A 27,789-nucleotide genomic window follows, 5' to 3' on the forward strand; every position below is an offset into this window, starting at 1 on the left:
TGTGTCTATATTTAGGTAATGTTATAATAAAATAGCTTAAATCAACACTGAGGCCCAGAATGTTTTTCCCTTTTAAAAGGAACTACTGAAGCCAATTTAGAGGAAGCACACTAATTCAAAAGATGAAGCAAAGGAATGGGAACCAAGGCATTTGGTGTCTATTCCTAGCTACTGGCTGGCAGCCCTCTGTGACTCCAATTCCCTAATTTGTAAAATATGACTCATAAGGAGTTGCAACTGAATATTTTAGAGTTTTTAAATTAATGAGGGATAAGTTTTTAAAAACTCCCTGTACTGATATGAAAGTTCCAGAAATCATTCACAAGTTTATTATAGCAAAGAAAATGGGCCTAAAAGGAAGTGAGTGAGTTCAGGACGTACAAGGAAAGGCAGTCAAGGGAGAAATCAAGAGGGAAGTGCGTGGTCAACTCCCCACAACAGGAAGTGGCGCTCTGCAGATCAGAGCTATTACCGAATAAATACTTGCTGGAATTTCCAGAGATTACCAAACAAACATCAAGAAGGAAGTGGCTTTTTTCTCTTTGGAAAGTTTTATTATGGAAAATTTCTAACACGAAGAGCCGAGAATAGTAACGAGCACTACCCCGCAGCTTCAGGCAGTCGTCACTCACGGCCCGTTACTCTGGAGCAAATTCCAGACATCATATTATTTCGTCCCTAAATACGTAGGCACGCACCTCTAAAGCAAAACAACGGGAACCAAGGCATTTGGTGTCTATGCCCAGCTCACTGGGGGGCAGCCCCTGCATCTTCAATACTGCAATTCGTAACATACGATTTATAGGGGAACGGAACGGAAATTCTTTTTAGGCAACCACAATCAAAAAGGAGGCGGTTAAATCCTCCTAAGGCTCCAGGAGGGAGGCTCACCCCAAAAACCTGGGTCGGCAGAGCTCAAGGCGCTGCCCGTGGACATCTCCTTTCAAGGCGGAGGCCCCGGGCGCAGCCCGCGGAACCCGCCTTCTAGGGCGCCGGCGGGCCCTGGCACCGCCCCTGCCCCGGAAGTCTCTGCCCATTGGCCCCAGCCGCCCCCGCACGCCCCTGCCGCCCTGGGCGCGCGGGGTGGGCTCGGGGGCGCGCACGCTCTGCGTGCCGGGCGCTCGGGACTGTACCTGGCGCGGCCCAAAGGCCCGCAGTTAGGCCTGCCATGTTCCTCTCCGCGGCGCTTCGGGCCCGTGCGGCCGGCTTCGCCGCCCAGTGGGTAAGGAGGCTCGAATGAGCGCGGGCGCCGCCGCCGCCCTCCCCCTCTCTCCGCGCCTCCTGTTGCAGCGGGCACGCGGGAGCCCAGGGCCCCGGACGGGACCCCGGGCGGCGGCAAGGACACCGCGGCCTTCGCACTCCTCAGGGAGGCCGCGTCGCCGTGGAGCGAGGGGGGTCGGCGGTGCGGCTGCGGCGGGCGCGAGGCCTCCTTCCGGACGGGAGGCGGGAGGGCGGTGCCGGGACCCCCGCCCGCCTAGCAGGCCGAGTCTCTGCGCGGGGCGGCCCCAGGGTCCCCTAGCAGCACTGCCCTTGGCAGGTGGGGAAGTTGGCCGAGTGATGGCGTCACCGCGTCAAGCACCCGGAGGACGTCGGGGCTGCTCGCGCTCCTGACATCCAAGCCCGTCTCTAGAAAGGACGTTTACAATCGGGGTGAAACACCCGTTGGCACTAACTTAACAGAGCGTGTTCCAGAAATGACGAGGATGACGGCGGGGCATTTACCGGAAGGAAAGCAGCCTTTCCCCCAGCAGTAACATAGAAAGGTTGAATCAGTTCTCGGTAGAAGGGAGGGCGGTGGCGCGCAGTAGCGGAGGATGAGCTCAGGGCCTTGCAGGGAGACCTGAGTTTGGATGGTGGGTGCACCGTCTTTCCACTTTTGGGCTCTTATTGTTCTCACCTGGTGTCCTCGGCTGTCAAGTGGGAGTATTCCAATTTGCAGAGTTTGGTCTTCAATAAACGCTTGAGGTTCTACTGTTACCTGCTGGGCTCCAGGTAACAATGTGGATAATAATAATGACAGGTGACATTCCGTGACTGCCCTTCTAACCAGGCCCTTCTAGCCTTTTACAAATAGTGGGATATCAGAATGATCTAGCAAAAGTCAGGAAAGATGTGAGTAAAGTGGTCTCACCAATAAAGTTCCTTTCCTAAAAGAGAAACCTTTGAGGAAATCATTTACATTTTCAAAGAAATTGCTTATTTTGTTATAATTGCTGCTTTATTAGCCAGCTGCCAATTTCTTCAGCCACAGGATTTTATTCAGCTCGTCATTGCTTTAAAAATATCCAGAATTTAGTACTGTGTCTAGGGGAAGACACTAATTGTGTGACCTTGAGCCATATTTCTTAATCTCCTTGAGCTCTATTTTTTTTCCTGTAAAGTGCAGTAATACCTTATTGACCGATTGTCAAGAATTGCCTAAAAATTATGAAATATGGAGCAATAGCTACTCAAAATAAGTTTATTTCCATCTTTCCTTTAGTAATTGCCCGAAGTTTTCTGTAGTGTTGATACCATTTTACAACTCATCATGCCTCTCTCCCAAGCCACTAATTAGTTTCGTAGGGGTGAGAGAGTTGTGGTGGCATTTTCAAGGATTGTGTTTTCAGTTTTAGAATTTTAATTTGGTTCCTTTTTTATAGTTTCTATTTCTATCTTTTCACTTATTGAAGATTTTTTTCTTTCTGTCCTTAAGCACTGTTGTAGCAGTTTTGAAATTATTGTTTGGTAATCTCCATTGTCTTTTTTCTTGAAAATGGGTTGTTTTCCTTTTTTGTTGTTTTATGTTGAGTGATTCTGGATTGTATCCTGGACATTGTGAATGATGTCATAGAGGCTCTAGATTTTTTAAATTCCTCCAAAGAGTATTTTGTTGTAGTTGTTGCAGGCAGGCAATTAACTTGAACTGCAGTCTGGCTCCGTTGTGGACAGCGGCTCAAATATTGGTTCAGTTCTTTTAGCTGGGCTGTTTGGAGTCTGCCCTGTGTGCATGCATGTTTGGAGTTAGCCACAGAATTGGGGGCTTCTCCACGCTGGCTTTTCCTTTTCTGGGATTTCCCACTTGCCTATGCCACTCCTGTGGTTGTCCCAGCCTCTCCTGTGGTACTTCAAGACATTAGGGCTGCAGGTTTTCTCTTGGAGTTTTAGCTGCCCAGCATGGGATAGACTGGGGCCTGCCTTCACAGTAAAAGATGTAAAGAAAAAAAAAAAGAACCCTTATTGGCTTCTTCTAAGTCTAGACTCCCTTCATGTGTCTGCCTGCATTTGGTTGTTCTTCAGTGCCTTCAGAAAGATTTTTGGTTTTTAATTTTTTAAAAAATATTTTGTCCAGAGTTTATAGTTGTTACCCAGTGGTTTGGCCTGATAATAATCTACTCAGCCGTACTAGAAGTAGAATGTTCTTTGGTGGCATTTTTCTTCCTAAATTTTAAGGTTTGTAGAATGAAATGTTTTCCCATTCCATTAGAGATTCCATTTATTTTGCAGTATCTACATTTTGGCTCTAGGACATTAACCCAGTTCTTTAGAAAGAAAGAGAGGGAGGAAGGAAGGGAGGGAGGGAGGAGGAAAAGTGAGATTAGAGGGCATTTATATTAGTTTTTTATTGCTCCTGTAACAAGTTACCACAAATTTGGTGACATACACCAATTTATTATCTTATGATTGTGTAGGTTAAAAGTCTGACATGGGTCTTACTCGGCTAAAACCAGGGTGTTGGTAGAGCTACCTTCCTTTCTGGAGATTCTAGGGGAGAACCTGTTTCCTTGGCTTTTCTAGCTTCTAGAAGGTGCCCTTCTTTGTTGGTCCATAGCCCCCTTCCATCTTCAAAGCCAGCAAGGGCAGGTCAAGCTCTCACATACCATTCTGACCCTGCTCTAACTTTGCTCACTCCTCTGCTGTTTTAAGAGCCCTTGGGCCCACCCTGATAATCCAGAAAATCTCCCTATTTTTGGATCAACTGATTAGCAACGTTAATTCCATCTGCAACTGTAGTCCTCTTTTGCTGTGTATACTAACATATTCACAGCTTCCCAGGATCAGGATGTGGGTATCTTTGGGGCACCATTATTCTTGCCTGCCACAGCCGTAAACAGTTTAGGGGAAAGAGAAAATGAACACATTTTAAGTTTAAACACGGAGGTTCAGTAGGTCACTATTGCACACTACAAACTCAGATCTTTATATTGGAGATGTGAACTCAGTCTCCAGTGTAAGGATAAAAATAGTATGCTAGGGCTTCCCTGGTGGCGCAGTGGTTGAGAGTCCGCCTGCCGATGCAGGGGACACGGGTTCGTGCCCCGGTCCGGGAAGATCCCACATGCCGTGGAGCGGCTGGGCCCGTGAGCCATGGCCGCTGGGCCTGCGCGCCGGAGCCTGTGCTCCGCAACAGGAGAGGCCACAACAGTGAGAGGTGCTGAGAAGCAGAGCAGCCTCCCTAAGGTTATAGTAATTGGTGAAGGTGAGACTGACTGAAATGATGTTTGGACATTTCATTTCTATGAAGTATTCTTCTTCTTAGGACATTGGAGAGTTATTGGTATCCATACTGGATTTTAGATATGTAAAGAATGCTTTGTTTAATTTATGGGCAAGATGGCTGAAAGTAATCACGAATATTGTGACCATTAATATGGTTATCTTAATCTGTAATGCTCCTTTAATACCTGAGTTGTTCGTTTTAGCTTTTCTATAATATAAAATTTGGCCAAATTTTACTTGATAATTCTCTCACAATGCTAGTAAAATCACTTATATTTCTTTAATCCAAATTAACATTTTTAGTTAAACTATTGATGCAAGTTTATTTGGAGAACATTTGTAAAATTCTCCTATGTATATTTGAAAATATTACAAAACTTAGGTTTAGTGGTTTAGTGGTTTAGTTTAGACGGCATGTCCTCAAGTCAGAAAAACCTGTGTTTGACTTTTCATGGATTTAGCTGTGTGATCTAGTGAAAGTTCTTTTCTTTCCTTCTTTGAGCCTTAGTTTCCATATCTGTAAAACAAGGGATGATGATAATACCTATGTGGGGATTTTGTGAGCCAAGGGAGGCAGGCCTTTTCATTTCTAATCTGTCTCCCTATATATGCTATGTGTTTTTTTCTTAAAAACAGTAAATGCAGCTCTTCTGTTCTTACAGAAAACCTAAATATATATACATTAACACAGAATTTTAGCAACTTAATGTCAAAGGTGATTTCTTCAAAATAGTAGAGAAAGGGCTCAATTTGTTTATAAAACAAAAGCAAGCAAAATAATGAAGGTAAACTGATAAATATTAGCCCTCATTTGTTTTTCAACTGGGCATACACTATTACTCATTCATAGCAAGTTATCACGTGGCCGTTTTCAAAGCTGCCCTGTTTTTTGATATCTTTAGGAACTTCACCTATTTTACTACATTCATTATAATATCCACATCAGGCATTTTCAATAAAGGAATAAATAAGATATTAAAAGTTTGAATTATAGAGGGGAGGGGCAAGATGGAGGTAGGGGATTAAGAGTTACAACTACTATATATAAAATAAATAGGCTGCAAGGATATATTATTGTACAGCATAGGGAATATAGCCAATAGTTTATAACTTTAAAAATATAGGGATTCCCTGGTGGCGCAGTGATTGAGAGTCCGCCTGCCGATGCAGGGGACACGGGTTCGTGCCCTGGTCCGGAGGATCCCACATGCCGCGCGCACACACACACACACACACACACACACACACACACAAAATATATATATATATATATATATGGCTTCCCTGGTGGCGCAGTGGTTGAGAGTACGCCTGCCGATGTATGGGACACGGGTTTGTGCCCCGGTCCAGGAAGATCCCACATGCCGCGGAGCGGCTAGGCCTGTGAACCATGGCCGCTGAGCCTGCACATCCGGAGCCTGTGCATCCGGAGCCTGTGCTCCGCAACGGGAGACGCCACGACAGTGAGAGGCCCGCGTACCGGAAAAAAAAATATATATATATGTGTGTATATATATATATAGTGAATCACTATGTTGTGCACCTGAAACATAATATTGTAAATCAACTAGACTTAAATTTTAAAAAAATTTGAATTATAAGTAGTCTTTTCCCTACTTAATGGGCCATTTGAATTCAGTTTCACTTTTAGAAGAAAGAAGCATTCTAGGACGAAATCGTCTTAGAACTGGAAAAGAACAACTTAATTAGGTGGGACTGATTTGAAGAGTAAGCTGAATTTTCCCCCCTCCTTAGACTAGAGTCTAGGCTTTTCACTAGACTGGAGTCTATAGTTTCTCATTAGACTCTAAAAATGTCTATACTTCAGTGAATTCCAGTTGAATTCACTGAACTCCAAATGAAAATTCAAGAAACTTTTTTTTCATAAACAAGAATATAATTTGATAGTGAAGAATTAATAGTGGGTTTCAATTCTAGCTTTTTCAGGGTTTAAGAAGGAAGGGAGAAGACTTACAGCAGGCAAGTAGTGACAGTGACTCTGTGTTAGTTAGCTAACACAGCACAGTTCTCAAAATGCAGTTTAAATCTTCCATTGTTCAGCTATTAAATGTTTTATCCCCATATCAGCTAGGCAGATGTAGTAACGCTTTAACAGGTTTATAGTATCTTCAGAGATAAGGTTATATAGTACCTGACTATTTGAACCTCAAAATACTTGAATAAGTATATATCCCTGTTTTTACAGATACAGAAATTGACACAAAAAAATTAAGTGGTGCTTCCCTGGTGGCGCAGTGATTGAGAATCTGCCTGCTAATGCAGGGGACACGGGTTCGAGCCCTGGTGTGGGAGGATCCCACATGCCGCTGAGCAACTAGGCCTGTGAACCACAACTACTGAGCCTGCGTGTCTGCAGCCTGTGCTCCACAACAGGAGAGACCGCAATAGTGAGAGGCCTGCGCACTGCGATGAAGAGTGGCCCCCGCTTGCCACAACTAGAGAAAGCCCTCGCACAGAAACGAAGACCCAACACAGCAAAAATAAATAAATTAATTAATGAACTCCTACCCCCAACATCTTTTTAAAATTTAAGTGACTTGTGGAAGGTTACACGTTAGCAAGTGGCAGCATGGTGATCTAAACCCAAATCTTCCATTAAAAAAAATCGTCATCATCATCTGAAACTCCAGCTTTTCTTTCTGTAACTTAACTACTTTTTCCTGACTGTTCTCAATCAGTATGTAGTCTGTCTTCAAGGATTTGGACTTTAAAACACTCTATTTTGGGGAGAGAGAGAGAATATGTGTGTGTGTAAATTCACGTGCATATGCAGAGTTACAGGTCAGCCAGAGAGTGCCTCAAAATAGATTTTCCAGTATGCAAGGGCTCAAGACCAATTTTCAAGATTATCTGTATATTTTTAAGTAAGGTATGTGACATATCCTGGAATAATGAGGAAAGGATCAAAACTGAAGCTGTTCTAACTTAGAGATTGGTGGTGTTTATTTTGATATACTGGGAAATTGGAAAGAGAATTAACAGTAGATGTTTCATTTTGTACTTGATGAACGTTTTGTTTTAAATAAGAATTTTTTTTTCAATTTGTCAATTCATGCTAAAAGAAACCTAGAAAATAGAGAAAAATATAAGAAACAAAATATAAAATAAGAGTCCCTTGTAATCTTGTTATAATAACAGATAAGCACTTTTAATTGTTAAGGCCATCTAGTATTTTCATTAATGTCTATATTGAATATATTGGGATGGTAGTTTATGCTTTTCTGTTTGTTTTGTTTAACCTTGATATTTTCCAGTTATGATTGTGCCACAAACACCTCTTTCTATGTCTTTTTTTTTTTTTTTTGCGGTACGCGGGCCTCTCACTGTTGTGGCCTCTCCCGTTGCGGAGCACAGGCTCTGGACGCGCAGGCTCAGCAGCCATGGCTCACGGGCCTAGCCGCTCCGCGGCATGTGGGATCTTCCTGGACTGGGGCACAAACCTGTGTCCTCTGCATCGGCAGGCGGACTTTCAACCACTGCACCACCAGGGAAGCCCTATGTCATTATTTTTAAGAAATATTTTTCTTATCTACATAATATGTAATGTATAATATGTGTGTGTTGTGTGTGTTGCATTTATTGTAAAGGAAGTTTTTATCATATATCTCAGACACCAAAAAGCAAAAAGAATATAATAAACATTGTGTATCCATCCACTTGCTGCCTAAGAAAGAAAGCAAAGCCAACACAGTTGAAGCCCCTTTGTGTACCACAGCTGATCAGATTCTCCCCTCCTCCCCCCATTATCCTGAATATATTTATCACTCCCATATTTTATACCTATGTTTCACATTCTGTACCTGGGTCTTTTCTTGTTAATTAAAGCAAGTGTTCTGTGTAAACTTATTTCTTGAACTGAAATATTATTTGGATCTAGGGAAGAGTTAAATCTGTGATTGTGTTATGTCACTGCTTTTGCTTCCTTGTCTGTTATGTTTGCCTTTGAATTGTCCAGCTCTTTGCCAGTTCCATGCTTTGTTTAATACAGTGTTCTACCAACTGTGGTTAGTAGAACTCAGAAGTTGGAGGATTTCTGAACAACTGTAGAATTGCTTTTCAGGGAGAGGGTAGAGAAGGTAGAAGTGGGGGAGAAGCAATAAGGCAAAGAGAAATGAAATGCAACATAGAGAGTAATCAAATGGATTCCTTCCAAAGCAATTGAGTATGGTCAATCTGCATAGCGTTATAAGAAGCTTTCTGAAACTACTTTTATGGCTGGAGTTTCTAAACTAATGTAGTAAAGAATTGAAAAGGGGGTGTACATTCAACTCATTTTTACAGAATGAAAACATGTTTATGAAATGAAAGCTATCCAACTTGATTCAGACAAAAGTGAAAGGCAGTAAGTTAATGGTACATTAACTCTGCAATTGCATGCCAAAAGAATGTAGGAGAAAGGATATGCGACTCAGGAGATTAGGTTGTCATTCTGGTTCTTCCACTGACTCGCGTGTTACCTCAGGCAAGTTAGTAACCTTACGTTTTTTTTTTGTTTGTTTTTTTTTTTGCGGTACGCGGGCCTCTCACTGCTGCGGCCCCTTCCGTTGCGGAGCCCAGGCTCCGGACGCGCAGGCTTAGCGGCCACGGCCCACGGGCCCAGCCGCTCTGCGGCACGTGGGATCCTCCCGGACCTGGGCACGAACCTGTATCCCCTGCATCGGCAGGTGGACGCTCAACCACTGCACCACCAGGGAAGCCCAGTAACCTTACCTTTGAATCTCCATTTCCTTATATCTCTCCTGCAATAGAGGTGGGCATGGTGTAGTGTGGTAGGCCATATCTCTTAAAATATTCTACTTCTATCAGTTGATTCTATTATTTTAAATTATGGCTCTTAAAATTTCATAAGGCTTTTGATTTACTAAACTCTCTTAAAATTTTAGGGAAGACATGTAAGGAATTTGCATAAGACAGCTGTGCAGAATGGAGCTGGAGGAGCCTTATTTGTGGTAAGTAATTACTTAGATTTCTTCAGAGGAAGGAGTTGGAAATTTGGGTGGATACAACACAACATATCTTTGGTATTTGCTGGCCATTGTGGGAATTTAAACATAGCTAATTGAATTCACTACATTTCAAGAGGTGTAGTTCCAGCTAAACCTCTCAAATTTAAATTGATACCAGCGCAACTCTGGGAATAAGAATTTAGATTATTCCTTGGTGAAATAACTGTGAACCTAACCTGATTTCTTGTCACACTTTAGGTTCTTAAAAATCATTCATGTTGGCTAGTGAAGATTCTGAGGCTGCAACTTGGGGAATCCCAAAATGGCACTAGCTTGAAACTCATAGATTTTAGTAATACGGCGAACACATTGGCAGTTGGCCTTTATGTTTTTCATGTCCAGGGTTTCACTACAGGTAGAGGTCGATGAATTCCCTAGCTTGGTTGCACAATTCAGAAAGGCTAAGATATGTATCCCCTTTCTGTGACAAGGTACATTTTTTAGGAATCAATCTAGTGTTTAAAGGCAATTTAGTGGACTTGTATGTTGATTTAGAGTTAGTGGTATCATTTTGGAAAATGAATTATTTTTAGGCTGACTCTTAATAAATGAGTTAGCTATACTATTAATAAGTAGAGTCCTGCTTTGTATTTTGTCATCTTTGTCTAAAAACATTAGAGATCATTGTCCAAAGTTTCCGCTTTTTTTCTCTTCTATGTCCTTGAAAAAACAGAACTCTTGAGAGTTAACTTACTAAGGGATTCAGTTCTGTGTTCACCATACATACAAAACATTAATTGATGTAAGTGTTAATCTCAGTGTGACTCATTTGATTTCCTGTTGACATGCCATTTCTTGTCAGTGTTTGAAGAGGGCCTGCTCTTTTGGAGAAGAAACAAAGCTTGCTGTTGGCTAGTTTCTGTTACAGAAAACTAGCTGTTGGCTAGTTTCTGTTACAGAAAACTAGCTGTTGGCTAGTTTCTGTTACAGAAAACTAGCTGTTGGCTAGTATCTGTTACAGAAAACTAGCTGTTGGCTAGTTTCTGTTGTGTGGGGAAGAAATGGTGCTTTTGTTGTAGGAGGTAGGTCCCTTTGACAATCTGGTACACTCTCTTTTGGAAAAATGCACATATTTTCACACTCAGTATTTTGTGTCTTAGGGAATTCCGTTGTGGTCCAGTGGCTAAGACTCTGCACTCCCAGTGCAGGGGGCCCGGGTTCCATCCCTGGTCTGGGAACTAGATCCCACATGCTGCAAGTAAGAGTTTGCATGCCGCAACTAAAGATCCCACATGCCGGGACTTCCCTGGTGGCTCAGTGGTTAAGCCTCCACACTCCCAGTACAGGGGGCCCAGGTTCGATCCCTGGTCCAGGCACTAGATCCCACATGCATGCCACAACTAAGGAGCCCACCTGCTGCAACTAAGGAGCCCGCCTTTCTCAATGGACCCGATGCAACCAAATAAATAAATAAATAATAATTAAAAAAAAAAATCCCACATGCCACAACGAAGATCCCGCATGCACAGCCAAATAAATAAATTAAAAAAAAATTTTTTATGTCTTAATTTCATTAGGCTTCCAATAATTGGTAATTTTTTGTAATTAGATTACATTAGAAGATCCTATTCTCTAATCAAGCTGGATAATGCTTTTTTTGGGTTTTGATCCTAAAGCTACTTCTCATAACCTATAAAGGATGATTTTGAAAACTTCTAAATTTTTGAATTCTGCTAATATTTTGGTAATCATACTCATCAGATCTATATTTCATAATTAGTTTAGCCATTCTTCTTGATGCAAGGATAGGTTGATGTATATATCATGTTCGAATTAAAGCAAAGAGATTACACGAACAGTAGTAGTAAAGTACAAAGTTATTCACACTTTTGAGGCAATTTTGATAATTTTGGAAAACATTTTTTTTCCTTTGTGTAGCACAGAGATACTCCTGAGAATAACCCAGATACTCCATTTGATTTCACACCGGAAAACTATAAGGTATGACTTAATTAATTTACAAAATATTTAGTATCTTCCAGATGTATAAAAACAAGTGCTTTTTCTTTGATACAGAGGATAGAGGCAATTGTAAAAAACTACCCAGAAGGGCATAAAGCAGCAGCTGTGCTTCCAGTCCTGGATTTAGCCCAAAGACAGAATGGATGGCTGCCCATCTCTGCTATGAACAAGGTACTTCATTTTTGTGTTAGTTCAAAAAGAGGAGAGATTGTGTATAGTAACTTCCTTATGTAGAAATTTCTCTGACATTCATTGATATCAGTCCAGGAGTTGGAAGCCCTTTAATCATTTATATGTTTCATAACTCAAATTACATTTATGTTTTTGTTGGTTCCCTTAATAATGCAGAGAACTGAAAGGGTAGAGCTTTTTATCCTTGCAAGAAGTAGTAAAGGCATTATAGTGAAAGAGGCTTTCTTTTTTTCTGTCTTTGAGAGAAATGGCAATAATAATAAAAGATCCCAAATGTGTATAATTTGCTGTCAAGATATTCTGAAAATGAATATACTGCTTAAACACTAGAATTGCAGAGAAAAGGATCTGCTCACAGCTACTGTGTATCTTTTTAATATTTTGCTATAGGCGTTAACAAAAATACATATAATACATGGTATCTACGACACTTGATTATGGCAGCTTGGAATCCACAACCTACAGAAATCTTATGGGTGACCCATTTAAATATGGTTAATATATTCATGCATGTTTTAGGATTCATTTTTTCCTAATAGTGTTTTCAGCAGTAATCCAGATTTCAAGTTTATTCATATCCTATTAATACAACTACATTTGTATGGTATTATGTTACAGTAAAGTGCCATATAAAACCTTACATTATTATTTGATTCTTGTGAGAATCACATGACTAATAAGCCAATGTGATATAATGGAAAACATATTTTACTTTGAACTAAGAGATCTGATTTTTCTCTGGATTTCCTCATCTGCAGTGATGATTTTGAACTAGGTAGAGCTCTTCCAATTATTATATTATGATTTCTAAGTGATAGAGCTGGGACTGAATCATTTATAATTCTATGCCTTTTTTACTTGACTGAATATTGCAGAGATTCTGCTATACTTCATTCTCCTTTTCACTTTCTAAAGTCTAACTATTAGGTTAGACTATTATCGTCTTTCTTGGAGTATAGGAATGTCCTCAGTTTATCTAATGGAATCCCGGATGCAAATTTTAGATATAGCTCATTGATCTCTTATTTACTTTGTACAGTACTCTAACACTGTTGTGGACCTTTAGTTTTTTGTTTTCTTACTATGAAAAATGTTATAAAGCAAGTTTGGTTGGTACTATACTTAGTAAACATAAGTGCTTATTTTTCTTTTTTTTCCAGTAAATCACATATATGTTTGGGGGTTTTCTAAATTCCTTACATTATTTTTATAATAACCAACTTCCTCAATAATGATTTAGATACGTTTCTAATCATAAATACTTTTTTTTTTAATTTATGTTTTTAATAATGGTAAGCTTGTTGGAAGTCTTGCTGAGTGTCAAGCTTAGCAGAGCAAAATAAAATAAATGAGAGGGCTTCCCTGGTGGCGCAGTGGTTGAGAGTCCACCTAACGATGCAGGGGACACGGGTTCGTGCCCCGGTCCAGGAAGATCCCACATGCCGCAGAGCGGCTAGGCCCGTGAGCCATGGCCACTGAGCCTGCGCGTCCGGAGTCTGTGCTCCGCAACGGGAGAGGCCGCAACAGTGAGAGGCCCGCGTACCGTAAAAAAAAAAAAAAAAAAAAAAATGAGAAACTAATGTGAGAACATTTCAAAAATATTGTCCTGTTCTATTTAGAATTGGTTGTATATGTGTGAGAGGCAAGAAATAGCATATAGAGAATAGAATCAAGATTCTTTCCACTTTGAGATTTTTAATGTTACTGTCCCCCCCCCCCCCAAAGAAAGCCCAACCTTACAACAAAAACAAAATCCAGAGGCACATGCATCATTTCCTTAACCATCACTAAGGCGTAGGGAGGTGCACAGCAGCAGCTTGGGGGAGCTTTTTCAATTAAACACCAGGGCCTTAAAATTCCATTGGTCAGGCCCCAGTGTGTGTATTTTGAGAGAAATATTCAGACGTATAAGCCTGGTTTAGTATCACTAAATTAAATTTAGCATACCTACTTTAACCTTGCACAAGTGAGCCAGGATTAGACGTCTTTTGAGAATAAATTTCTTTTAGAATCCCTGATAAGAGAAAGTTTAATATATTTGTCATTTGAAATGCCATTTAATGAGTTCCTTTTTCATGTCAAAACCTGGATTTATGTATAATTTTTAAGTGTCAAAATTGAAGGACTTAGCCTCGCAGATATCAGATACAGATATAGTTTCTGCTTTTGAAGAACTTTTTTGGTTTTTACCAAATTGAAGTAATATGCTCAATTAATAAATATTGTAATCATATTATTTTAAAATATTTTAGGTTGCAGAAGTTTTACAGGTACCTCCAATGAGGGTATATGAAGTAGCAACTTTTTATACAATGTATAATCGAAAGCCAGTTGGAAAGTATCATGTTCAAGTCTGCACTACTACGCCTTGCATGCTTCGTAACTCCGACAGCATACTGGAGGCCATTCAGAAAAAGCTTGGTATGGGACACAGTATATTTATAAATTTTATGAAAAAATAGAGTTGTATTTCGAGATCTGACCTATTTCTTACCTTTATTTTCAAACTTTTACCATCTTACTGGATCTGTACTTCACGAGTAAATTTTTGTCTTACTGTGTTTGCCCACCATTATTGCTTCCTATTTTGTATTCTTTAGTTCTCCTCCTCAAAGCTGAGTTTTCATGTTTTCTTCCTTAACCATTGAGTATGTTTTAAAAGCTTCTCAAAGTTTTAAAGTTTCATTGTTTAGAAAATTAAGTTTCACTTGTTGTGTGATAGCATGTGGCACATAAAGAAGTGACTATATCATCCTTGTATCCTTCCAAACAAGACTTGGAAGAAATAAGATATGAGAATAGGACTTCCCTGGTGGCGCATTGGTTAAGAATCCGCCTGCCAGCGCAGGGGACAAGGTTCGAGTCCTGGTCTGGGAAGATCCCACATGCCGCAGAGCAACTAAGGCCATGCACCACAACTACTGAGCCTGTGCTTAAGAGCCTGTAAGCCACAACTGCTGAAGCCTGAGTGCCACAACTACTGGAGCCCGCGTGCCTAGAGCCTGTGCTCCACAGCAAGAGAAGCCACCGCAATGAGAAGCCTGAGTACCACAACGAAGAGTAGCCCCCATTCACGGCAGCTAGAGAAAGCCCGCCTGCAGCAACGAAGGCCAATGCAGCCAAAAATAAATAAATAAATTTATTTTAAAAACAAAAATGATACTAGAATAGGAAGAATGCTCCAGGAAGGGAAATTTGGAATAAGATGTTATTACAATTATACTCCAATAAAGATGTTTAAAAAAGAAAGATGTTATTACAGTAGCATTCACAGAATTAAAAGGGCATTTTACTATAAAAAACTGCCATTGCTGCATTTATCACTCTACATATCAAATGAAGTAAAAGGAGGTGTCTCTTAATTTTGTTGTTACTTGTATGTTGTAAAAATAGTTGGAGGGTATAGAAGTATGTAAGACAGAAGTGTGAAGTCTGCTCAAAATCCTACCCACCCCCCATCTCCGAGGTACAAATTCTGATAACAGTTAGGTATATTAGTTTTAGATTTTATGTTGTTTTAATTATTTTCATTATTAAATACATAAATGTAATATGTCTGTTTGCTTTTTGCACTTGATTTTGGCTATAATAATATGTGTGCCTCATTTTTCTATTATAAGTTAAATTATTCTGCAGTTACTTTCATGTGTACAACATGTCTTTGCATACTTGTCCAATTATACATGAAGGTTGTTTACAAGAAGTAGAATTGCTGGGTCAGATTTTACTATATTTTGCTAAAATGCCTTCCCTAAAGATATGAGAGTACCTATATTCCTTACATTCTTAATCTTTGACATTAGCTGTTTTCTGAGTCTTTACCCGTCTTATAGTATGACTGATTTTAGTAGGTTAATTATCATGATCAAAATGAAGATAATAGGGTCTGATGCACTGTTATGTAACAACAAACACTGGAGATGAGTCCTCTGAAATTTGTTTTTAAAGGAACAAGTCCACTTAAATCCTTCAATGTTCTATAATAACTATACAGAGTTTAATTTAAGAAATTTAATGCTCTTGAATACTTTTTATATGCCTCTGTAAATACTTCATATATATATGCTTTTTATGTTGGTTTTTTTTGGTTCTTAAACTATATTGCAATTAAAATATAACCTGGTCCTTACCAGTGCTTATTTATATTTTAGGAATAAAGGTTGGAGAGACTACACCTGACAAACTTTTCACTCTTATAGAAGTGGAATGTTTAGGGGCCTGTGTAAACGCACCAATGGTTCAAATAAATGACAACTACTATGTGAGTATTTACTTAATATAAAGTTGTATCATGTTATATTTAAAATATTTTAAACATTTGGTTTCTTGTCATGTGGATGTTGGTTTCTGAATTATTCATTTAGAAGAAACTGTTGGCATAAATATCTAGAAGGTTTCTTTTTTCCTGGTTTCCAAACTTTATTAAAAATCAAAGAATAGAAAAACTTTACATAAAATATGTCAGTTTTAGCTTCCACATTGTTGTCCACCAGAATGTTTTAAAAAAATTATTATCATTAGGGCTTCCCTGGTGGAGCAGTGGTTAAGAATCTGCCTGCCAGTGCAGGGGACACAGGTTCAAGCCCTGGTCTGGGAAGATCCCACGTGTCGTGGAGCAACTAAGCCTGTGCACCACAACTGCTGAGGCTGCGAGCCACAACTACTGAAGCCCGTGTGCCTAGAGCCCGTGCTTCACAACAAGAGAGGCCACTGCAGTGAGAAGCCCGCGCATCGCAACGAAGAGTAGACCCTGCTCACCACAACTAGAGAAAGCCTGCACACAGCAAGAAAGACCCAACGTGGCCAAAAGTAAATAAATAAATTTTTAAAAATCTTTTAAATAATGAAAAATTTAATAATTTACATATAAATACAAAAAATAACCACCAAGGCTTAATAGATAATAATATTTTGCCACACTTGCTTTAGGTATTATAGTTTTTATCATTATTATATGCAGAAATCAACTATAGGTGAGGGTAAACCTCCCCCACCCCCATTCAAAATCCTGTTCTTTTCCTTTCATTCCCAGAGATAACCACTATCATAAATTTAGTGTGTTTTTCCTGTACATGTTTTCTAAACTTTCAAAATATATGTATCTAGGCTTGCTAATAATACTATATTGTGTTTTAAAAATTTGACAGAGATTGTATCATACCTCTAAGAACTGCTTTAGCCAGATCTCAGAAGTTTTTTTTTTTTAAAGGAAGTTATTTTGTTTGTTTATTTATTTATGGGTACGTTGGGTCTTCGTTGCTGTGCGGGCTTTCTCTAGTTTTGTTGAGTAGGGGCTACTCTTTGTTGCGGTGTGTGGGCTTCTCATTGCGGTGGTTTCTCTTGTCGTGGAGCACGGGCTCTATGTGCATGGGCTCAGTAGTTGTGGCTCGTGGGCTCTAGAGCACAGGCTCATAGTTGTGGCGCATGGGCCTAGTTGCTCCGCGGCATGTGGGATCTTCCCAGACCAGGGCTCGAACCTGTGTCTCTTGCATTGGCAGGCGGCTTCTTAACCACTGAGCCACCAGGGAAGCCCCTCACAAGTTCTTTTTTTTTTTTTTTTTTAATATTTATTTATTTATTTATTTTTGGCTGTGTTGGGTCTTGGTTATGGCCTGTGGGATCTTTTGTTGTGGTGTGTGGGCTTCTCTCTAGTTGTGGCACACAGGCTCCAGAGCTAGTGGGCTCAGTAGTTGCAGCGCATGGGCTCTCTAGTGGCATGGGCTCCAGAGTGTGTGGGCTCTGTAGTTGTGGCGCACAGGCTTAGTTGCCTTGCACCATGTGAGATCTTAGTTCCCCAACCAGGGATCGAACCTGTGTCCCCCACATTGGAGGTGTATTCTTAACCACTGGACCACCAGGGAAGTCCCATTACAAGTTTTGGTAAGTAATATTTTTATCATTTAGTTCTAAATATTTTTAAATTTGCATTTTGATTTCTTCTTTGACCTGTGTTTTTGAGAAGTGTTCTTAATATCCAAGTGTATGGAGTTTTCTAGTTATCTTTTTTTAATTGCTTGCTACCCTAATTATATCATGGCTGTCATTCATAATATCTTGTTAGTTCATAATTCTTAGAAGTTTGTTTATGGAAATTCTTTTAAGACCTGTGTCGAAGGTAGATACTTCAAGAAGGGATTGACTTTGCTTCTCTCTTGCTCCTGGAAATACTACTGGCCCAAAAGAAATCCCCTCTTCTTAAATCCTCCCTTCTTCTTCCCCTAAAGTGTAAGTTCCAGAGTAGCAGGGTTGTTTTGGGGGACAGTTTTAATTTCTAGTTTTCCCTTATATTGAGGGTAGAGTTTTTGGGGGGGTCTCAGCTTTATGTGGTTTGGATGACCTCCTGTGTCCTGGAGATTTGTCCCTTGCCCCTCTAGGCTATGAAACTCTGAAGCCACGGTTTTTTGCTGTTCCACTGTCTCCCTAAGTTTTCATTGAGTTTTTGGCCTCTGGGTATTTTTTTCTTGTCAGTGCCTTGATATTGATAAAATTTTAAAGTTTTTAAAAAAATTTTATCCAGCATTGTTAGTTGTTACAATAGGACATTCAGTCAGGATAGCTGGACTGCCATAATGCCTGTAATGGAAATCTACAATTTTTTTTTTTTAATGAAGATGAAATTGGACTTCTTTGGCATTTTACATTTCTAGGATGTTTTTATTACCTATAGGGGTTTTCTTCATTTTAATGATGGTGATTCAAATTTCTTACCTTCTCTTTCTCATACTTAAAAAAAAAATTCCTTTAAAAATATGGCAATAACTTACCCTTTTCCCACACTTCTGCAATTTACTCATAATCGTGAGGATCTTAATTTAATCAGGAAGTAGACAGTCAAGGCTTTATATGAAGCACTGTAAGTCTAAATATAGTAGACTGTGGATTTATGCAAGAGATTCAGTGAGTAGTGGTATGGTCTTTGGTGAGGCAGTTAACTGTTTTATTATTATTTATTTATTTTTGGCTGCCTTGGGTCTTCGTTGCTGCACGCGGGCTTTCCTTAGTTGCATCGAGTGGGGACTACTCTTCGTTGCGGTGTGTGGGCTTCTCACTGCGGTAGCTTCTCTTGTGGAGCACGGGCTCTAGGCGTGTGGGCTTCGGTAGTTGTGGCACATGGGCTCTAGAGCACGGGCTCAGTAGTCGTGGCCCACGGGGTTAGTTGCTCTGTGGCATGTGGCATGTTCCCGGACCAGGGCTCGAACCGGTGTTCCCTGCCAATCTTGGCAGGCGGATTCTTAACCACTGCGCCACCTGGGAAGCCTGAGGCAGTTAACTTTTATGGATCTCAGCTGACCAGTGGATAAAATGAAATAGTCACATAAACTGTGATTGGATACCGATTAGAGAGAAATATTAAATACATTTTGAGGATGGTTGGGTAGCTTTGAATATGGTCTTGACATTTGATTTTATTAAGGAATTATTGTTAGTTAATTGGGTGTGGTAATGACATTGTGTTACTTAAGAACATTTAAAAATGTTCTGGGAGTTCCCTGGCGGTCCAGTGGTCAGGACTCTGGGCTTTTACTGCTGTGGCCTGGGTACAGTCCCTGGTCAGGGAACTAAGATCCCACAAGCTGTGCAGTGAGGCCAAAAAAAAAAAAAAGTTCTTAGGAGATGCCCGCCCGCTGTGTTTATTAGGGGTGAAGTGTCATGATGTCTGCAACTTGCTTTTAAATGTACAGCCAAAAAAAAAACACAAACAAAACAAAACCAAAAGGCATATGTGTACATAATTCAGATATGGTAAGGAATATGGTTATTCATGTATACTTTTCAAATTTTCATAATAAAGAGTTGGGGGAGATAAAATCATTAGGTGAGTTTAGAGATTGCTTCTAGTTTTGAGGTTCTGAGCATCTGTTGCACCCTAAGCAGTTCTTATTTTTATAAATGTTTATTCTATATTAAAGGGCTTCTATGAGGCCAGGCATTGAATATACAGTACTGAATCATGATTTCTCTAGCATAGTACCAGGGTCCTAAAAACATTTTCTTAAGTACGTAACAGTTTGGGAGGGGTAGAGGGGATATAATGTAGTTTAGGCACTTTTATTAGTTTAATCTTGCCCCATTCTGTTTTGACTGTCTTTTGACTAAACCTAGGGTGCAGCCAGGGGTAGGAGTGTGTCTATGTGTTTTAATTGTATTTGTTATTTTAAATAACAGAACCCTTGAGGTAAGAATTTTACACAGGTGCATAGTGTACAAAATACAAAGCTGTTCTGGTTGAAACGGGGATTGGAGGGTCAGGATTTATTAAAATAAATGTGTCCAAAATAAGTTTTTTACTTTTCCCTTTGAAAATTAAGTGAAGTTTGCAACAGGATGAATTTCACCTGGGAAATAAAGAAGATATCACTAGGGTACTAGATCATTAGCTTAGGGACAGATATTAGGCATCTACTTTTTATGACTGCTGGTGCTAATTACTATTTGCATCTCACTGATTCTTCAAGGACATAGCATTTGTTGAGCATCTGCATGGCAGTGTTCTATTTTATTTATTTTCTCTTTTAATCCTCAAAACGCTCTGAAGTCAGTTTATGAATGAAGAAACAAATTTGGGGAAGCCGAGTAATTTCTCTCAGATTGCTGGCTAGTAAGTGTTGGGACTTCAGCTCAAATGCAGAACTATCTCCCTTCAAAGCGCTGCTCTGTGCTGCCTCTTCAGCTGCAGCTCCTATTGCTATTGCATTTAGCAGGACAGACTATGTATAGGAGTTACTCAGTTGTTGCTGCCTTGGTAACTAACTTGTGAGCAGAGACAGACAGTAAACTGTTATTAGGGATTTACACTGATTTTGAGGTAGGATGTAATTTTAATATTTGACTATTTTACTTTTTTTTTTTTTTACTTTTTTTTCTAGGAGGATCTGACACCTAAGGATATTGAAGAAATTATTGATGAACTCAAGGCTGGCAAAATCCCAAAACCTGGGCCAAGGTATCCTTTTATTTCTTTTTAATAAATTTTAATGGCTTAACCTACATTAGTCTTTCATGTAGACTTAATTTTAAAATTTTAAACCCTAAGTCCACAGGAGTTTTCAGGAGCCTTGAATACTATCTAAATCAACTTGTCATTTAAAGCAATGATTTTTTCCCCCATCTAAAACCCTATACCCTATCAGATAATCATCTAAAACCCTATCAGATAATCATCCATCTGGATGTTATAAAGAAGGGAAATGTACTGCAAATAGAAATCTATTTCATTGTTTAAAAGTTCATACTGCCAGGATTTGACCCAAAGTCTGTCTTCCCTCTGATTTCCACCTAAAGGTCCAAAGGTTCTGTCCTTTGAACAAACACAAGATAATTTTTATATCTCTTCCAAATGCCAGCTCTTTAGTTACTTGAAATAGCTATCTCATCTTCCCCATATCTTTTCTCAGATTTAATATTCACAGTTGTTTCATTGTTTTTCCTTATATGACATAGTTTTGGTCTCCCTCCTTGGCAGGTCTTCTGGTTGGAAATGAGTTTCTTAATGTGACACTTAAACTAATCACAGTATTTGAGATATGTACTTAGCATGTGGGGCATTGTGGGACTGTCTTCTTTATTCCAGACATCATGCTTATAATAATGCAGCCTAATTACATCAATTCTTACTTCAGATACATTACACCATTAAATTGTACTTACAGTCAGTTAGAATGCCTAGATCTTTTTTCAACTTAAACATTGTTTTATCCAGGCTACTCCGATCCTGCAGTTATGTTACTAACTGCAGTAATTAATAACTACTAATTACTCCTCATTCAGTTATGAACCTGAACTTTTGCTGCTAAACAAACCCCTATTCCTTATCTAAGTGTTCACATTACTTAAAATTCTCTCTTAATACTAGCAATGTTTGCATGGTTTTATACAGTTATAGTCCCTTTGTATTTTTTCTGCTTATGTTATATAAAATTTTCCTTGTCTCAATATATATATAGGTTTTAAAGGCCATATAGTATTCTAATGTATTGCGAGAACTATGATGTGCTCTTTATTACCCTGTTTTAAAATATATTTTCCTTCTTTTTGTTACAAACGATTCCCTGAGGTTGAATTACTAGGTCAAGAGGGTATGCACGGTTCTGTAGTCTGCAAGAAGTACTGAGAATTACTCCCTCATTGTTCTGGCCGACTAATAACCCTACCTAGTAAGAAAAAGAGGTCAGTTCAGGATAACTTAAGTTTAGTAAAGGCAAGTTGGTCCCTAAAAAACATACAATTCTTTCAACACTTGAATTTGCTTAAAGAGGTTTGGCATTCTCTTCCTAGTTCCTCACTTACTTGGGCTACACTGAAAACATTTTTTTAGGAATAAAACATTTCCACTGTGAAGAATTAGTCTCCTTTATGGAGGCTACGGAAGTGAAACCTTTTGTCATTTAACATTACAATATTTCTCTTAGCCACTGGTCCTGTCCCTTACTTATCCTTGCTTCAACTGTAGCCGCCCCTTGCCCAGAAACAAAAGTTCATAATATTTTTCACAAACTTTAGCTTGTTTTTAGGACTCAGATGTTTTAAAATAAGTTTGTGCTACTCTTTTGTTTGTACTTAAACCCATAATACTTCTTTCAACTTTGGGGTACTTTGTTTTAATATCTCAGGTGCCCATTTCCTTGTGAAATCCACTTGGTTTCTTTAAATGTCCCCTTTTTTTCTCATTAGGTATTGTTTGTAATTCTGTAGTCATACTTTTGGAGCTGTAGACCCTCCCGTCCTTTCTTGTGAACTTTGTGATCTATCGATGACAACATTAATCCAGCATTAAATCTCCTGCCACACAAACAGATAGATAGTTGCTTTGTCTACTTTATTGTATTCCCTCAGCATTCATTTGTTTCTCAAATGTTTCTGGATGTGTGCTGTGTGCCAGTCACTGTTTTAGGTTGTGCATACAAATTATGAACAAGGTAAAGTCGTCATATATTTTATATTCTAGTGATGGAGAGAGACAACTAGTGTAATACCTGAATAATAAATGCTAGGAGGAAAATAAACAGGTTAGGGGATGGAGGATGACTGGAGGTAAATGTAGTCAGGTGAGGCCTTTCTGAGGTGGTGAATTAATGACCTGAATGATAAGCCCAAAGGAACCATGTAAAGAGCTGGAGGAACAGTGTTGCAGAGGGAGAGGAAAGAGGAGGTATTAAGTTCCTGGAGGAAAAGTAAGATGACAGTATGGTTGAAGTGAGTGATCAAGGAGGAAAGTGGTGAAGAGGTCGGAGAGGTAGGTAGAGGCCCAGGTAAGCAATTTGGGTTGAATCCTAAGTATAAAAAGCTGTTGGAGTGTTTTCAGTAGGGAATGATATGCGTGATCTTTTTAAAATTATTGTCGTAGTTGCTGTGGAAAGAATAGTTTAAAATTTAGTGGATGTTGTAGGACAGAGGAATTACGAATGATTTCTAGCTTTTTAGTCTGAGCACGTCAGTGATTCCTTTAACTAAAATGAAGAAGATTTGGGGTAGGGCAAGTTTGGGGAAGAAAAGTCACTTTGTTTTGGACATGCTACTTAGCATGTTTGAGATGCCTACTTAGACATCCATGGTAGAGTGCTGGAAGTTTAGATACGAGCTTGGGATTTAGGGAATACATTAGGGCTGGAAATATGAATTGGGGATTCATTAGTTATTATAGATGGTATTTAAAGCCATGTCTGGATGAGATTACCAGGGGTGAAATTAAGAGTTTGTTGTTGGTTTCAGTACAGGAGATACTATAACATTGTATTTTAACATTAATAAACAGGAACTAAGTACCACAGTAAAGCACTTTCGACATCTAATAATAATAGGGATGGTGCTTTATCAGTAACTGTAAATAGTTCTTCAATATTGGTGATTTTTTTGACGGTGTTCTAGATTTGAGCCAAAGACTTTAAGAATTACTGGTTTCTCGGGGCTTCCCTGGTGGTGCAGTGGTTGAGAGTCCGCCTGCCGATGCAGGGGACACGGGTTCGTGCCCCGGTTTAGGAAGAGCCCACGTGCCTTGGAGTGGCTGGGCCCGTGAGCCATGGCTGCTGAGCCTGCGCGTGCTGAGCATGCGCGTCCGGAGCCTGTGCGCCGCAACGGGAGAGGCCCCAACAGTGAGAGGCCCACGTACCGCAAAAAAAAAAAAAAAAAAAAAAAATTACTGGTTTCTCAACCTATTTTTATTTCCTACGTACACCTCTTATTTAAAAAGCTAATATAGGGAATTCCCTGGTAGTTCAGTGGCTAGGACTCTGCGCTTCCACTGCATGGGGCACAGGTGGTCAGGGGACTAAGATCCTGCTTGCCATGCGGTGCAGCCAAAAAGAAATTTTTTTTAATAAATAAATAGCCGAGATAAATCTATTTAGTTTTCAGTAATTGCAGAGCATCCATCAGTGGTATATGTAAAGAGTGTATCTGGACATGGTAATTCAGAATGTCTTCCCAGCATATGAAAATAAGAACTTCCCCAAGTTAATTTCTTGGCTATTGAGAGAGACTGTGATGACAGCAGTAACCAAAATAGTTATAGCTGTTCTTTAAATTAACCAAAGCTGGCTACTGCTTTTTTATTAGTATTTTTATAATAAAGCCCTCTGCTTAAATATTTGAAAGAGGTGCTAGTTGTGAGTCTTTGAGTAATTAGAGAAATTAAACTGGTTCAGTGGTAACTGATTTGAGTACCACTATCAGGTGTACTCTGGCCAAAATTGGTAAAAGATTTCTCTTTGTGGTTCAAAACTGCTTTATTATTTTGGTAAATGATGGCTAGAAAGAAAAAAACTGATGGTAAGACAACATTCTTTCTTTTGACATTTATAAATATTTGTGTGCTAGAGATTCTTTTTTTAAATTTATTTTTGGCTGCGTGGGGTCTTCGTTGCTATGTGTGGGCTTTCTCTAGTTGCACAAGCTGGGGCTGCTCTTCATAGCTGGGGCTGCTCTTCATTGCGGTGCACGGGCTTCTCATTGCCGTGGCTTCTCTTGTTGCAGAGCACGGGCTCTAGGGCACGTGGGCTCTAGAGCGCAGGCTCAGTAGGTGTGGCTCACGGACCTAGTTGCTCCGCGGCATGTGGGATCTTCCCAGAACAGGGCTCGAACCCATGTCCCCTGCATTGGCAGGCAGATTCTCAACTACTGCGCCACCAGGGAAGTCCAAGAAGTACTTTTTTTAAGCCATAAAAAATGTACAGAAAGGCCAAGTTTTCTAGAATGCAAATGAGTTAAAATGATTACTGTGCAAGTAGTGTTGGAATGGCTAAAAAACCAGATTTACCTTTTGAATTGTAATGAAGAGAACAAAGTAATTAATAGATGGTATTTTAAGCATATCGGGGAAATCATTTTTTGTTTTTTATTACGTGAAAATCTGGGTGTAAATTGTGGCTGTCGGGTGAATGGGTGGGGCTAGATCATGGGCTCTCTAGGGTTCTGAAGCATGTTTATAGATAAAGTGAGGGGGAAAGTTACATGATTAGTAGATTAAACCAAGTTTGTAGGCTTTACTCGAGTATTTTACAGTCTTTGTAGTATTTTAATGTGCATTTTGTGAATGGTGGGGGCAGGGGAAAGTTTGCAGGCAGGCATAACAGAGGACTGGAACCCCTTTTTTTCCCCTAAAGCATGTTATGGGATGGTAATTTCGTGGAACAAACTTTAGGAAACTGGACCAGATTATTCTTAAAGTTCCTTTCTCATAGGAAATTCCATAATCTGCATGTGAAAAGCTCATGCAGTGTACATGATTAATTCTATTTACTGTTCCAGAAACTTCAGTTTTTTAATCTTCCTAAGTTGATCCTTTGTGTTGATAAAGAGGGTAGCTGAGCTTAAACCACAAGAGTAAAGGAGAAGAAAGGTCCTCCAAAATTGATCAATTTCATTATTTCAGTGGTAGTCAAAGAGCAGCAAGGGTACCTGTGCTGCCAGTTGACATTAAAAAAAAAATTACAAAGCGAAATACTGTTTATTAAAGCTAAATATCATTTTGCTACTTACCCTAAAACTTTAATTTTAGGCTGTAACAGTACAGTAACTGCTTTTTTACCTGGTTTTCATAGTGAACCTATAATGCAAATATATTAACTAATTTCTGACTTTGTAGGTATTCTTTATTATAATACACTACTTAGTTACTTGGATTTTGTAATGTAATAGCTTAAAAGATCTTATAAATGACTATGTGGTGTCATTTTCCTGTCCCCTCAACGAATGATTTTCTAGGGCTCTAAAAATAGACTTATAAGATTGATGACAGAATGTGAAGGGCAAAGCCAGAGGGAATAAAACGATTTAATTGAATAAGTTCTTCAGCTGAAATCTGTGGCAGGAACAAGGTAAATGAGCAAAGCCAGGGAATAGAAGGGTGAAACAGGAGTAGGTGCTGAGCTAGGCTCTAGCAACAGAGGTCAGACAGGGCAGAGGTTGAGCCTGAACGATTACCTGGGAAGTATGTGTGGTGGTGAAAAGACAGGTTCATTTACCTCTGCACTGCCTCCCTTCATAGAACTATAGGAGGACCTGTTCATGTTTTCTCTGTGGCTATGGTAGCCACCCTGATCTGGAACCTGTTTTTGAAAAATTAATATGAATAATTTAGCCTTTAAAAACAAAAATACAAACGGATTTTGTCTTTACTGCTTCTAAGGGACATCCTCCCAAATCTTCAGATCTCTCAAGGAATCCAGTTTTTGTTTCCAAATACAGTGTGTAACTGTGTATTCCCTGCGACAGTGGATCTCAGTCAAAATAAAATTCAAATATAAAAAGAATAAATGTAGTGCTCTAGTTTATTAAAACATGCTTTTTAAAAATGTCCTCTGGGGCTAGGTTATTTTGCTGTAGTTCTTAGCTATGATCTTTGGGCAGATGCTGCATCATCCCAAGCCTTGGTTTCTGTATCTGTAAAATATTTTGGCCAGTGTCCCTTGTCTCATGGTATTGTTGTAAAGATTTAATGAGCCAGTGATGTATGTACACTGCTCAGTAAGTGGGAACTAGTATTAGTATTATTTTTATATTTTTCATATTTCATATTTTTATGTCAGTTTTTATATTTAAACTTAGGAAGAGAAAATCTTGCGGCAGTTGTAATGTTTGGATTAAATAATCCATGCTAGTTTTCTGAGGAGAAATAGTTACTTAACTGAGCTCTTGTGAGGTAACAGTTATAAATGGTAACCATTAGCAGTCAATTTAATGTTACTTTTCCTTTCAGGAGTGGACGCTTCTCATGTGAGCCAGCTGGAGGTCTTACCTCTTTGACTCAACCACCTAACGGACCTGGCTTTGGTGTGCAAGCAGGCCTTTAATTTATATTCAACTGTAAATATGTCACTGGAGAAATAAAATATGAATCTCCTGTCTATCTACATAGACTTTTTATATTATTTGTTCATTTCCATCTGTGTACACCTTGCTTGTAACCTAGCAACTTGCAACAGTAAGTGCCATGTCAGAACTTAAGAGCACCATTTTGGTCATCTGCTGTCTTTGGCTAACTATGAACACATTATTCCATAAGCTAATTAACAGTTATTTCAACATTACCCATTTTCAACTGCCCCTTCACTTTTATCAGTAATATTAGGTTATTGTGAAGTAAAAATTCTGTCAAATTTCAAATACATTTTGCTCTCCCATCTTTAACCATAGCCAAGTCTTAAGTTAATACGATCTTTCTATAAACTTTGTCAGTATTCTCTTTAAACATTTTTATATTTACAGCACACCATTGTTACTGTAATTTCAACTGGTAAGTGACATATCAAGCGACTGTAGGTGTAATGAGGACAGGGTCGTTGTCTCTAGAAGTACTATTTATCATTTTTAAAAAAGGAAAGTACAAAACACTTTGATATTATCCTGGGCTATTCTGACCCTGCAAGTATACAAAAACTAAGTGGGGGAAGAAACTGGAAGTGTAACTTGAGTTGGAAGGTTCAGTGGATATGGGAAATATACTCCTCAGCTGAATGCATATTACAACTTGGAAGAAAGAATAAAACCCTTTGTATATAATATCCAGTTCAAGAAACTAGCTATGAGTTTTGCAAGCTGGAATAAAAAATTAATAGCCAGCTTTAAATTCAGGGATAGATCTAAACTAATCCAGTTTCAGGATTTCTCAAAGTCACTGTTTGGCCTTGATCTT

The 27,789-nt window shown here is 39.3% G+C and overlaps 1 protein-coding gene across 3 annotated transcripts; it reads left to right on the forward strand.

Moving 5' to 3' along the window:
* Positions 1-1,065: 1,065 nt before the first annotated feature.
* NDUFV2 (NADH:ubiquinone oxidoreductase core subunit V2) lies at positions 1,066-27,007 on the forward strand. Of its 3 annotated transcripts, XR_007471919.1 has the most exons (9): positions 1,066-1,222; positions 9,384-9,449; positions 11,385-11,447; positions 11,523-11,639; positions 13,913-14,081; positions 15,812-15,921; positions 16,182-16,469; positions 20,528-20,604; positions 26,854-27,007. XR_007471919.1 is itself a non-coding variant. In XM_004275953.4 (8 exons), the coding sequence occupies exons 1-8, from the start codon at positions 1,169-1,171 to the stop codon at positions 26,945-26,947; spliced, it is 750 nt and encodes a 249-aa protein (XP_004276001.1). In that variant the 5' UTR covers positions 1,067-1,168; the 3' UTR covers positions 26,948-27,007. The 3 variants fall into 3 exon arrangements, 1 of the variants encoding a protein (XP_004276001.1); XR_007471920.1 differs by lacking the exons at positions 20,528-20,604; positions 26,854-27,007 and adding an exon at positions 17,463-20,186; XM_004275953.4 differs by lacking the exon at positions 16,182-16,469 and having other exon boundaries at positions 1,067-1,222.
* Positions 27,008-27,789: the final 782 nt, after the last annotated feature.

This window comes from Orcinus orca, chromosome 15 (assembly GCF_937001465.1).
Source record: "Orcinus orca chromosome 15, mOrcOrc1.1, whole genome shotgun sequence".
NCBI classification, from domain to species: Eukaryota; Metazoa; Chordata; class Mammalia; order Artiodactyla; family Delphinidae; genus Orcinus; species Orcinus orca.